The following is a 14,979-nucleotide window of genomic DNA, read 5'->3' as shown; positions in this document are numbered from 1 at the left end:
AACAAACAAACAAAAATTTTACCGAATTGATAAGATCCTTTTTTTGAAGTCGGTTAAAAAGACGGAGGTTCTGAATTCGGATGTATTTTGTTTAAGTACTTTTCTAAGATTTGGATTTTATTTTATTTGAAAGAATATACTTGTAGATCGGTCCCATAAACTTTTTTTTTATTTCCATGATTGGTATTGTCACATCTGAAATAGATTTTTTGTGGAACTTTATTTTAATTGTGTATTTTTTTTTTATTTAAACTTTTATAACTAAAAGAAAAAATAATATGCCCAGAGAACCAGAGAGAAAAAGAGAATAAATCGTAACAATTTTACCTAAACGATCTTGTTAATTTTCGACTTTTATAAACAATAGATCAAAGCTTTCATTTTTAAATTGTCAGCATTTGTATTAGCTGGTCGACTAATCGATATTTATCAACCACAAGTGTCAACCTTGCGGGGAAAGGTAGTGTATAAAAGTTGATATACGGTAAACACTTTCAGGTATCGGAAAAAGTAGAAATAAATAATTGAAAAATATAATGTCCATTGGTTTTTTTTTGCAGATATTTTGTTAATGATACTGTATTACAGTGATTTTCAAAGTTTTCCATGGCGCAATCCCCTTAGTATGTAAAAATATTTCGTAATCCCTTATCCTTCGTGACTTCTACTGTAATTTATCTGTATGTTTATTGTATTACAATACAAATATCAAATCCAATTATTTTTCATAATTAGTTTAAATAACTAAAACATTTCGATTTGCAAAATTGGTATTTTCTATTGGCATCGCGACCTTCCGCGACCCCCTTGAGGAGGCTTGGGAAATTCTCACTCAAAAACACTATCATTTAATAAATTAACATAAATAAAAACACTTAAACCTTATTTTTAACTGATGAAATGTTTTCTCTTTTTCTTTTATGTTAAATTGCCAATTTGAAAGAAAATAACAAAACAATTTAATAAATAAAATGGAGTAGAAGGTTAGGTAAGGTTTAGTTTAGTTTTTTTTTTTTTTTTTAATAAGGAGGCAAGTGTCTTTTTGAATTTATAACTAACTTTCTAACTAATTAAAAATACCTTGAGTATAGTAGATTAATAATAATAAATTAATTAAGAGGCCGCTTATAGGCTCGCTCACCGCCATATTGGATTTTAATTTACTAGGCGACATGTAGGTACTTATATCGAGTGTTATATTGACGGCTTTTATGGAGCTGTAGTGGGTATGTTCATCATCATCATCATCCATATCAGCCATTATCTTTCCATTACTAAACATTGGCCTTCCCTTGGGGGTTTGGCCAATAGTTGCCACACTTGGCAGGTAAGTTGAAAACCGCAGATAGGCTTTGGTGATTTTCTAAGACGCACGCTGCTGCCCATTCATCGACCATTAAGTTCCCTTAGTCGCCTCTTCCGACACCCACGGTAAAGAAAAAGAGGTGGCCCAATTTATGCCAGTTCCAAATGGCAACCCCAAGCAATATTCTAATTTAATTTGCGGATTTAGGATATTTAAAACAATTTTTTAGTATTGGTTGTTAATAAAACACCGTTAAACTTACAGCGTGTATTACAAAAATATTTTGTATGAAAATGACCCCGGCTCAACCAACTTAAGGATTGAAATCATTAGCATATTTTTTATCATAAATGCAAAAAATATATGCGCAATTTTAATAGATACCCACCTTAGTTCATCTAATATTCCTTTAATCAAAAGAAATCCAGTGATAAATCCTGTGAATTCAAAATATAACCTACCAGGTGTCCTATTATTATGCTAATTCAGCACATTAAATATACGTACCGGTGAAATTAACTTTTCTGAGATAACGCAGTAAATCTGCGCCGCTCGCCGGTCGCATTGCGTCGCACAGTCCTGGTTTACCACCGCACACAGCTGCGTGCATGTCCCTGTATTAAAGAATAGTCGGTTATACAATTTGTTTAATATCTACTATTTGTCTCCGAGATGTTAAAAAAAAAAGCATAATCCTTTTTAAAAGGCCGGCAGCACACCTGCATTGCCGTCGGTGTTGTGGGTGATCATGGGCGGCGGTAGTCAGTTATCATCAGGTAAGCCGCATGCTCGTTTGCCCCCTGTGTTGTAAAAAAACAGACATGGATATCAAAGGCGCGCATTTAAAGCCGGATCGACAAGATTGAGATGTGGCGCCGGTGCAAAAATTTGGCATTTCTTAATATAACAGAATAGAAAAGGGAATTTTGCTTTGATTTGGCCATTTGGAGAGGATGGACAAAAGAAGAATTACGAAAGAGATTTATCGAGCATGAATGAATGGAGATGTCGGTAGGGGCCGCCCTAGACGGACGTATGCCGACCAAGGCGACGTGCGTAAAGCGACGTGCTGAAGAATGTGGAAGAAGCGAAAGAAGTTTGTTTGAATCGAAGCATTTGGCGTTCTATTGTTTCTGCCTACCTTAATAGGAGACAGGCATGACAGATATGTATGTATTCTTGAACGATGCGCTATTCAAACGCTTTATATCTGGCAAAATTAGAAAGTGAAGATCTGCCATTTGACCATTTGCATGCAACGATTCCTTCAGTATTTTGCACATATGGTCAAATTTAGGTTGTAACATTTAGAGAAGTTGTCGTAGACATTAAATAAAAAGGAGTTGAAGAAGAGCACCGACACGATGGATTGATGCAGTAATATAAGTCTGCTAGATGATGCATACCCAAAAGTGTATACTCATAACCCAAGACTGCACTGTGGTGATAAGAATGCCATCTTCGTGTGATGATGACCCTCAGTGATAAGAAAATGAGAGAAATTAACGATATTAGTTCTTTATCCATCTTCACGCCAAGTTTCTTGCGAGGTAGGCAGAGAGAACGGAACTAGACTAAGTTTTAGTGTTCTATCTGAAGAAGGAGTCACGCCAAGAGTTTCTAGAATCGGCGTATATGAGGTGAATTATTAAAGTAGATAAAGTAGGAGATATATCACCATTTTATCAGCCTTTAATTGTCCACTGCTGAGCATAGGCCCTTCCTTGGGGGAATTTTGCCAATAGTTCTTACTCTTGGCAGGCGGATTGGCATAGTAATATTATCTTTAACCTTGTATATTTTATGATTACCAAATGCAGAGTTAGCAATTAAAAATGTTTGCAACTACGCAGACGTAGGATTAATATAATAATGGCGAGCTAAATATAAGTTAAAAAAATATTTAACATTCAACGAAAACAGCACGAGAATCTGAAAGCCATGTAATTTTGCGAAAGTGAATATTTTTTTTTCTGAGAAACGTCAAACGGCGCGGAAATGAGATTGTTTTACTGAGAAAACTTCAGAAATAAACTATATCATATTAAGAGTTTACATATTTCTCGGAGAAAGTTGTTTACTGTGGACTCCAGGTCACAGCGTCAGGTGACTGGTAACGGATCGACGATCTGATTCCAACAGGCTGACTTTCTTTGACGTCTATTCGAAATCATATTGAAACCACGTCAGACAAAAAGGTAAGATAACGTCTATTTGGCTTAGTGAAGTGATTCCAGTAATATGAGTAAATGGTATTTCATTTTTAACCGACTTCAAAAAAGGAGGACATCACATCTTTGATTGTATATTTTTTTACGTATGTCCACCGATTTTTTCTTCATTTCTATACCGACTTCAAAAATTGTTTTTTTATTCCATAGAGTCTACTCCTGAGGTGGTCCCATTGTCATCAAGTTGGGATCTGATGATGGGACGGTAAAATTCAAATGTTATTGGCATATATATGGTGTTTCATATTTTTTCAAAACTTATTCAGATATTTGTATCTGGTAGTCATCATCTCATGTTGCTGAACTGATGATGAAAGACACATCTCTTAAATGGTTAGGAGTTAGAGGATAATTCTAAAATACTTTTAGCACGTAACGTCAGTGGGTTTTTAGACTCCCTTAATTTACTTAGTTGAGCTGATGATGGAAGGTTTAACTCCTTAACGTACAGGAGTTAAGGGGCAATTCCTTGAATATTATAAGCACGTAAAAATCGTTTCTTAGGCTCTATCAAGTTATTTGGGTGATTGTTTCTGAGAGTCATCATTTCATGCTGCCGAGATGATGATAGAAGACGTAGAACTCTGTGTCAGTTAACAAAATACATATATTATTATTTGATAATGACCAATAGTATCATTAATAAAAATAAAAATAAAAAGTTAAAAATAGAAACTAAAATCCACACTAAAGCTAATTAGTTTGTAAACTTACTTACACTTCTTCTATAATACGAATATAGTTTGTCAGTTTGATTTAATTGCAACTTGGAATATTCAATACAATGTAACATTGTTTATGAATAAATTGAACTGAATCGAATATGAGTTTTAACAAGAAGCTTCCAGAACAATTCCTTTTATTTGTTTACGACGAAGCAAAAGGAGGATAACAGAATTTATGAAGGTGCATCACAACAATAGAGTGTAGTATTTAAAAAGATTAATTTTTTTATAAAACTAAGTTTAAGGTAACAAGATAATGATGCGTTTTCTTAAATATTCCAGTTTACATTCTTTTTTTTATATATTTTTTTATATCCCTGAGGTGGCAATCAAGCATACGCCCACCTGATGGTAAGTGGTTGCCGTAGCCCATGAACGCCTGTAATACCAGGGGTATTACGCGCGCGTTGCCGACCCTGAAGAAACCACTTTACCCACCTTTTGAAGCACCCCATGCTGTAGTCTCTTGTTCATTCCATAACCTGAGTGTTCGTGGGAGGTAACATCTCTGAAACCGCGTTGTACGCGACCATTTAGGCTGAATTCAATTGAAAGGTACTAATAATGTTATGAGATTTCACAATGTGAAATCATAAAAGAAAAACAGATTCTGTCAGTCGGGGATCTACTTATTTTAGAACAAACAAACCTAGAGAGTGTTTGCTATGAGTATATGTATGCTCTGAATGCCGACTCTGAACCTTGATGGATGGGACGACAAAAGAATATTTAAAGCTTTTTTGTAGTATCGATTATTAGTCACAGAAGCATTTTTACTGTCATTCTTAGAAACCCTATAAACCTTGTGTTTTTCCGCCTACCGCTACCTACCAGGTCTACTTCTTCTTACCGGGGAAAAAAAATTACCATCTCTCAAATTACGAAATTTTATTAACATCTGTTGGAGAAGTTTCGGATGTTAGTGTGAATAAATATTTTAACACCAGATTTTTATTTGTTTATTTGTTTTTATAAAACTTAGAATGTCAAACAAGCTGACGGTCCACCTTATAGAAAGTGATGACCGTCGCCTATAGACATGAGCAGTACCATGGACATAACAGAGTATACTGTTTCACCCATGATACCCCCCATGCGTTGCCATTCCTGAGGACTGAGGTGTTATACCTCTGTACCCAGTAAATTCACGCCATATCCCACCCTTCAAACATGCAAACACAACTGCTTTACGGTTGAAACACGAATGGGACAGAGGTACCCAAGCAATCGACTTTTGTACAAAGTCTCCCTCTGGGATCCCTCTCCCTCTTGATATTAATAGGCAGTGTATTCCAAAGGTGAGATGGTAAAAGATTAAGAATGTATATTATATACTAGCTTAATACATAGGATACTTTACATAGTGATTTACGTAGACAATGCTAAGAGAAATAGCTAGTTGCAATTGTCAATTTCATTCGCCCCTACTTGTAAGTACCTAAACACAAATTCATAATATCTTCACGCCAATTTCCACAGCAGTATTAAGTTATCTCAGCAGTCTTCCAAGCGTGGTATGAGTTTTTATTCCCGCGTGATCTTTTCTGTTTGTATGTAAATCCATAGGATGTGATGTTACTTCTAATGCAGCGACAAAATCGTGGACAATTGGGAATAGCGAACAAGTTTTTGATCGGTGTTTTTTAAGAGACTTTTTTAAGGGGATTTCTCACAGTGTCATTATGTTTTTATTTATACAAGTGTGTGTATCCTGTCAGCCATCAACTGTTCACTGTTGAAGGTAGGCCTCTCCAATAAGGAGGGTTTTGCCAGTAGTTGTCACGCCTGGCAGGCAGGTTGGCAACCTCAATTTGGCTTTGGTGAGGTTTTAAGAGCGACGTTGCTTCTCATCACTCGATTATTAGCTACATTTAGTCCCCTCTTACGACATCCACGGAAGATGAAGGGATAGCCCATTCTTTGCCAGGATTACACGGCAATGTGTATATAACCTATGATTCCGTCGCCAATCTGATAATTAAATTTTTTTTTAGATTTTTTAATTTTTTTTTTATACAACTTAGAATGGCAAACGAGCTGAAGGCCCACCTGATGGAAAGTGGTAACCGTCGCCTATAGACATGAGCAGTACCATGGGCATAACAGAGTATACTGTTTCGTCCATGATACCCCCATGATACTGCGTTGCCATTCCTGAGGACTCAGGTGTTATTCCTCTACAGCCATGCAAACACAACTGCTTCACGGTTGAAACACGAATGGGACAGAGGTACCCAAGCAATCGACTTTTGTACAAAGTATCCAACTTTTAAATACAATACAATATCATGAAGTTATATAAATTATAAATAATAATTAATATATTATAATAATTAATTTATAAATACAATGTCAGCAATATATATATATATATATATATATATATATATATATATATATATATATATATATATATACATACATGTTTTATAATTACTTTTTAAGCAACCGAAGCCACAGTATAACATTATGCTGTATTAATATATAATAAAAATATGCAAGCTGTGTAAACCGCATGCATATTCATGAACGATATTGGTTTTCGATGTATGAAAGATTAATTTTTAACAATTCACCCCTCTCAGTATATCGAATTACAATTTGCTCAAAATATAATTGATGCTCTCAAACTCATGTTTATTCATGGTATGATTTAACTGAGGAATGGTTAAATTCATATATTTTATTAATATCTAAAAATTATATGTATCATATGAAAGGTACTCGTATATTCAAGGGGTCTGTCCCATTCGTGTTTCAACCGTGAAGCAGTTGTGTTTGCATGGCTGTGTTTCGGTTTGAAGGGTGGGATATGGTAGTGAATTTACAAGGTACAGAGGTATAATACCTTAGTTCGGGGGAAAAGGGATTATTAGTAATGGGGTCTAATTTCCCCATTACTAGCAATACACCCTATCAGGTCGACCTCCACGCGGTTCTCCCTGGAAACTATCGTGGTTAATTCTAGCGGAATTCGTCACGATTGGCTAACGGACCTGCATGGGGGGAAAGGGATTGTTAGTAATGGGGTCAAATAGCCCTATTACTAGCATTATACCCTGTCAGGTGGACCACCACGTGGTTCCCCCTGGAAACCGTCGTGACTAATTCTAGTTTAATTCGTCAGGATGGGCTAACTGACCTACTTTCATCTTCATCTGTCATCCCTCACTGGTGCCCCGCCGGTGTATATCAATAGCGCAGACGGGGTTACGATACCATTATCACCCATTAAAAAAAAACGGACCTGCATTTGTCGTTACCTATAACCCTTAACTGGTGCCCTACCAGTTTATATAGATAGAGCAGGCGGAATCACCATTTCATTATCATCCATAGAAAAATATCTTAGTCTAAATGGTAACGCATGGGGGGTATCATGGGCGAAACATTATATTCTGTTATGTCCATGGTACTGCACATGTCTATAGGCGACAATTACCACTTTCCATCAGGTGGGCCGTCAGCTTGTTTGCCATATTAAGTTGCATAAAAAGAATGTTAACTTGGCGAAATCATTAAATGATTTATTTATTTTTTATTTACTAGTGACCCATCCCGGCTTTGCACGGGTGCAATGCTGATACTAAATATACAACAGAATACAATATATATATATATATATATATATATATATATATATATATATATATATTTAAACGTATCGTAACGTACTTACAATTTCGAGAAAATAATCAGTGTATTTTCTACTATATTATGCATGTATTATACATATAAACCTTCCTCTTGAATCGCTATGTCTATTTAAAAAAAAATAACATCATAATCCGTTGCATAGTTTTAAAGATCTAGGCATACATAGGGACAGACAGATGGGAAACGACTTTATTTTATACTATGTAGTGGTAGTGATTGCATAATCAAACATTGTACAAGTAGCCAGGTTAATGCCATATGCATTCTTTACCAGCTAACCCCCTTCCCCTCCTTTCTGATAGTTGGAGGTTCGATGCCGATAAAATTTACATCTGTATGCACGAGCATGTTTGTTCGTATCGATCCGGGTATTACCTTATTTGTGTATGTATTTGAAAAAAAAAACTGCTCAGTTTGGATCGACATAGCACTATATACCATGTATTATTACCTCTTACCCTGCGAATTCTACGTGACTGGAATATGTGTATTGTCTGGAATAAATTCTTCTCCATCCAAAATATTACTTCATCATCGTCATATCAGCTTTTAACTGTCCACTAGTGAACATAAGCTTCCTCCTTAGGGGGTTTTAATAGTAATTACTTCGCTTGGCAGGCAGTTTAGCAACCGCAGTTAGGCTTTAGAGATGTTTTAAAAGGGACGCCGCTGCCCATCCCTCGCCTTTCCTTAGTTGCCTCTTACGACACCCACGGAAAAGAAAGTTGTGATCTATTCTATGCCGGGACCACACGGCCAAATATTGCATGTATACCATGAATTAGTTAAAACGTTTAGGCATTAAGACTTAACAAACAAACAAAGAAAAAATACTCACTTTCATATGTGTAATATTAGCTGCATTCCGCGATTTGCAATATAATCTATCTGTGTACCAAATTTCATTCAAATCCGTTCAGTAGTTTTTGAGTGAAAGAATACCAAACATTCTCACAAAGTTTCACCGTTATAATATATAGTAAGAGGGATATTAAAGAAAATAACAAAATAAAATTGTTTAGAAAAAAACCAAAATCAACTAGTAGACTATGTAAATAAATTGTAGAAAACACCCAAAAAAAAAAAGAAATAAAAACTAAACTACTAAATCGATTTTGATAAAATTAAAAAGTTCCCGTGTGGTCCCTGCATAGAACAGACCACCCCTTACTTTCCCGTTGGTGTCGTTAGAGGCGACTAAGGGAGGGCATGGGATGGGTAGCAGCGTCCCCCTTAAAACATTTTCAAAGACTAATTGCGATTGCTAATACGCCTGCCAAGCGTGGCAACTACTAGCAGAAGCCGCCTAGGGGAGGCTTGTGTTCAGAATTGGACATTTAAAAGCTGATATGTAGATTTTTTTATACCACTGAGGTGGCAAACAAGCATACGGCCCACCTGATGGCAAGTGGTTACCGTAGCCTATGAACATCTACAATATCAGAGGTATTACGCGTGCGTTGCCGACCCTGAACAAATAAGAAGATATAATGATATGACGAAACATAACATTACCAGAGGGAGACTTTGTACAAAAGTCGATTGCTTGGGTACCTCTGTATCATTCGTTTTTCAACCGTTAAGCAGTTGTATTTGCATGGCTGTGTTTCGGTTTGAAGCTTGGGATATGGCGTGAATTTACTGGGTACAAAGGAATAACACCTGAGTCCTCAGGAATGGCAACGCATGGGGGGTATCATGGGCGAAACAGTATACTCTGTTATGTCCATTTTCAAATGTCTATAGGCGACGGTTACCACTATCCATCAGGTGGGCCGTCAGCTTGTTTGCCATTCTAAGTTGTATAAAAAAAAAAGAAATAAAAATGCAATCGAGTTGAGATTTTTGAAGTTGGTTATAAATCAAAATCAACACGGACACTATATTACTTAGCTGAAAAGGAAATATATTGGGGGGTTCAAGCAAAAGTTATTGCCTCAGAAATGCGGACAATCCGTCATCAAGGTTGGAACGATGTCCATAAAAGAAACGACGTATCCTGATCATTCTGTTTAGCCGGCTTGTATCACTTCTGTTTTACGATGTAGTACCACGCAGCCCTTCTATTCCTGTACCCTTATTAACAGTTCACTTTATATTGGACTTAATACCATTCACATAGTGTTGAACATTGAAAGAAGTAAGTGAATAATTTATTTTTAAAATATTATCTATGTTTTATACAAAAGAAATATACTTCAGTTGTGGCAAAATTAGTTTTTCAACCGTGAAGCAGTTGTGTTTGCATGGCTGTGTTTCGGTTCGAAGGGTGGGATATGGCGTGAATTTACTGGGTACAGAGGAATAACACCTGAGTCCTCAGGAATGGCAACGCATGGTAGGTATCATAGGCGAAACAGTATACTCTGTCATGTCCATGGTACTGCTCATGTCTATAGGCGACGGTTACCACTTTCCATCAGGTGGGCCGTTAGCTTGTTTGCCATTCTAAGTTGTATAAAAAAAAGTTATTTTCATTAAAACTAAACTATTGATAAAATTTTCACTGGACCAATTTGAATTTTTTTTTTTAATGTAGTCCGTGTGGTCCTGACTTAGAAAAGGCCACCTTTTTTGTGGTTCTCGTAAGAGGCGACTGAAGCAACTTATTGGTAGAGGGATGGGCAGTAGCGTTCCTCTTAAAACATCTCTAAAAGTCTAACTGCGGTTGCCAATCCGCATGCCAAGCGTGGCAACTATTGGCAAAATCCTCAAATAGGCGAAGACCTATGATCAGCAGTGGAATGAATAAATGAATGAATTTTATTGCAAAAAAATGTCGTACAATAAAGTTATATGGTAGTTTTATAATGGTTTCACACATTTTGTCATTACTGACGTGCAACAGTCATTACATAAGATATGTCAAAATATTTTTTTAATATGTAATAATATATATATATATATATATATATATATATATATATATATATATATATATATATATATATATATATATATATATATATTGCACTTGTGAGTGAGCAAGGGTGGACTTATCTCTGACAGAGATCTCTTGCAGTCAACCCAGTACAGTAAGAAAGCATTTCGTTCAGGCAGCTGAAGTGCTACAACTATTAATACATAAACAAATATACAGTTAAATAAAATATTAAAATACATAATAAAATATTACATAAATACATACAATACCTACCTACTTATATAATAAATGTTAAAAAAAGGAATATACTACTTACATTAGAAATTTCGTTTAATGATTTTAAGATTTGACGGTTCAATTAGAAAAATACAAAAAAAATATATTACTCAAATGGACAGAAAATGTGATTTCAACCTCTTAAACAAAAGAGGTACAAAGAAAGAGGGACTCTCTTGTATGTCGACAGGAGTATAATATAATAACATAAATTTTTTAAACGTTAATTGTACAGATATAATAATAATTGCAATACAGAAAAATCAATCCTTTATAATGTGTCAACATTTTATATTTTGTAAATATTCCTGGACACTATAATAACATTTACTTATTAGCCATTTATGTACTTCTTTTTTAAATTTATTATGGATAGTTAACAGCGAACATGATGATGAAGAACATGCCCACTACTGCACCAGTGAGGTTGTTTATATAACCCTCCATGATATGAGTCATCCGGCGTATATATTCTGTCTCATGATCTACTACGATTTCATCGACGAATTCGCTTCCTTTCACATAGAATAAAAGTCAAATGAGTTATTACATGAAATTGTGTCTCGGGAAACTGTTACGTGCTAAGACCTAAGATATTCTTGAGGAGTTCGTGTTTCTGAACTTCGTGAAGGTTTTAATTCACACGACTACAATTCATCATCAGGACATAGGCCTTTCCCATCGACTGCCATAAAGAACGGTCCTGAGCCACCTGTATACACTGACTCCCTTCATTAAAGTCGTTACTCCACTAGTTACCAACTGCGGTTCGCCAGTCGTCTGCCAAGTGTGGTTTTCTTAAATTGTAAAACAAATGAATGTAACCACTTATATATGATGACTTCTGTAAAGGTTGTCTGTAAGAGATTGCCCTAGCGATAAGACCGCTTTTTGTACCTTTATGTGGACATTTAAATTTATGTTACTGATATGAATTGTTCAATTGTCATATTTTTTTGTTTATGGTGCTAAAGAGTAAATAATTAAATATGACGTATTAAGATTTACAGGCAATATAATGTAAAACGGATTTTTGTACCGAACTGAGGGCCTACTATGAAATGTTTTCCAAAATTTCGGATCCAAACGAAACAAAAATTCGATGTTAAAATTACTTGATACATACCGTTTAAAAATATTAAAAATGCTAAAGTATCGTTCCTTTTTACTTTTATGGTAGGATTTATGACAAATGAGATGTTAGGCTTCATTTATAGGGTCGATTTTGGTATTAACAAAAACACGAAATTGAGCCCGAAAATTCGGAATTTCATTTCATAGTAGACCCCCTGTTCAGCATTTGCATTCCGAATATTTACTAAGCATACAACTTCGACATAAAGGATCTGTAATAACATGTTTTTACAATACAAACAAAAGATTGACAAATGAAAGTGGTAACAAACATGAGCAGTACCATGGACATTACAGAAGATATTGTTTATAAACTCATTTGCCATTCCTGAGGACTCAGTGTTATTCCTCTGTACCCTGTAAATTCATATCCCAAAAAAAAAACACAGACATGCAAACACAACTACTAATTAAAATATTTGGAGGTAAAAATGATTTTGTACAAAGTTTTCTTCTGCTGTATATACATTAAACGGTTTTATGGTATCACTTTGTAATATATAAGGAAACGCTGTTTGCCCTGATTTTATAAAAAAAATTTGTTTGGTAATTAACTATAACTTTTTTGACCTTCTATTCAGAAATATTTTTTCAGAATACAACAAAATAAAAACGTGGGGCCCATCATTTTAGCTTTCTACTATACTGTGTGGATTTCATCGACTTATTATAATCGTCATCATCATCATCCTAACATTTATCCCGGTCGCATCCGAAACCTCATAGCTCCGGAGTCCAGAGTCCGCTGAATCGATTACTATAATCGTAACTGGAGGTTTTGACCATCAATAACCAGCCGTTCACAACGGAGCAATCTAATGATATCGTATCTATGATTTCAGAGGGGCCCCACGTTTTTATTTTAGTCTAATATGCTTAAAAGCTATTCTGCCTAGTACTAAAATATTTCTGAACTAGAAGGTCAAAATACCTACTTGTTATAGTGCGGGCTGCTTAGTTTACCTACCAAGCAAACCCTGGTGTTAGTGTTCTTTCATGAACTGCGACATGGTTCATGTTATGACAACCACTACCATCAGAGATATTAATGACCGAATAGGTAAGTAACTATTTATTTATTTTGTAGTTTTCAGTGCACATAACATAAAACCGTTTAACTTAAAAGTTTTTTTACCGATTTTTATTTTCTTGTTTTTAGTATTTAGTGAAATTGTTTACCGAATATTCCTCATTCTATTTAATTCATTCAGTGCATCATTATTACATGGTTTCTTACCTGATAATTTAGTACAATCTAATTTCTCAATACATAGCCCTTCCTTCTGCTTGTCCTTCCTCAAACCATTTTGAGCCCAAATATACTACTGCATGGTCGACGGTGCTGCCCTGCATTTTATGGACGGTGAATGCCCATAAAACATCCTTTTTTCAACCATAATTGAATTTTGCTGGAAACTATATGAAGGTAAATAACGTGTGCCGTCTGTGCCAAAGTCTTAAAACTGATGATATATCTGTTTCGTACATTTGTGCGACGGAACTGAGGCCAAAAAATTTCTGTAATGTGGCCTAAGATATTTTTGAGGTCAATGTTCATGTTTTTGACCTTCAAGTGAATGGTAAGCTTCTTATTTAAATTTGTTGGTATTTTTTGTTTATTGTTACCATGTTGTTTCCACGATTATCATTTTGACATCATCAGTAAAGGCAAGGCTTAATATACAACAAGATGCGCCCAATCTTGAGGGGGAAACGCTTACCATTACATTTTTATCCACTAATGCCATACAGTTCTCGGCACGTTTTAACCTATTACCTTAACTTGGGTGGTATAACTACCGCTTACTAACGAGGTATCTAATTACCTATTTTTTTTTATCTGCCTGTATTATGTACCTAGTCCGCCATATTGGAACGGCGTCCATCTTGAATTTTAAATTTTGACATAATCATCGTGTTTTACTAGTGTAGCCCTTTCATTTGATACCCATATTGCGTTTATGCCTTCATCGGCGGCATCTTTATATGCTATTGATTTTATTATATTGTATTGTCATCTAAATTAAATGTGTGTACCAAATTTCAGAAATTACAACTAGAAGGTTGTAACCACTTATATATGATGACTTAAAACCATTTAAAAAACCGTTTAATAATAAAACCGTTTAAAAAACCATTTAAAAAGAATTACAATATTGCTTTAAATAGTTTTTTGATCCTTTTTATTATGCAATTTAGAATGCCAAACAAGATGATGAACAGTACCACGAACGTTTCAAAGTATACTATGTCACTCATGATATTATACATGCGTTGCCATTCTTGAGGATTAAGGTTTTTTTATTGTCAGAGAGGTAAACGAGCAGACGGTCCACCTGAAGGGAAACGGTTACCGTCGCCGATGAACACCTGCAACACGAGGGAAGTTGTGCGTTGCCGGCCTTTTAAATGTTTGTAGGCACGTTCTTTTTAAATTCCTCATGTTATCTTGTAAATGTTTTGCCTAAAGACCTAACTGCAATTGCTAACCCGCCTGCCAAGCGTGGTATCTACTGGCAAACCTCTACTGATGAAGCCTTACGTCCAGCAGTGGACTGTTAGTTACTGATATGATGAAGATGAAGGTATTATGTCTCTGTACCTTGAATAAGGCTGAATTCTGAATCAATGATAAATTTACATGTCAATTTGATAGAGAATGAATTCTGAATTTTTAATTTCTCGTTACAGTTAACAAAAGAGATACTTAAAACAATACTGTTAAGAGGCTCTTGGCTTACAAAATGATTGAATTAGAAGGTTTTT

At 35.2% G+C, this 14,979-nt stretch overlaps 1 protein-coding gene across 1 annotated transcript in view; it reads right to left on the bottom strand.

Annotated features, from left to right (window-relative positions):
• Positions 1-14,979, bottom strand: part of LOC113511366 (metabotropic glutamate receptor 2-like) — a 96,408-nt gene that overhangs the window by 22,569 nt on the left and 58,860 nt on the right. Inside the window, exon 7 of the mRNA XM_052902260.1 lies at positions 1,814-1,920. Within this exon, the coding sequence (XP_052758220.1) occupies positions 1,814-1,920 (107 nt within the window). The remainder of the gene's footprint in view (positions 1-1,813; positions 1,921-14,979) is intronic.

Source organism: Galleria mellonella, unplaced genomic scaffold (genome assembly GCF_026898425.1).
Source record: "Galleria mellonella isolate WM207_F2 unplaced genomic scaffold, CSIRO_AGI_GalMel_v1 utg89, whole genome shotgun sequence".
Taxonomy (NCBI): domain Eukaryota; kingdom Metazoa; phylum Arthropoda; class Insecta; order Lepidoptera; family Pyralidae; genus Galleria; species Galleria mellonella.
Note: the sequence above shows the minus strand (reverse complement) of the source record. Positions and strands in the feature narration are given on the sequence as shown.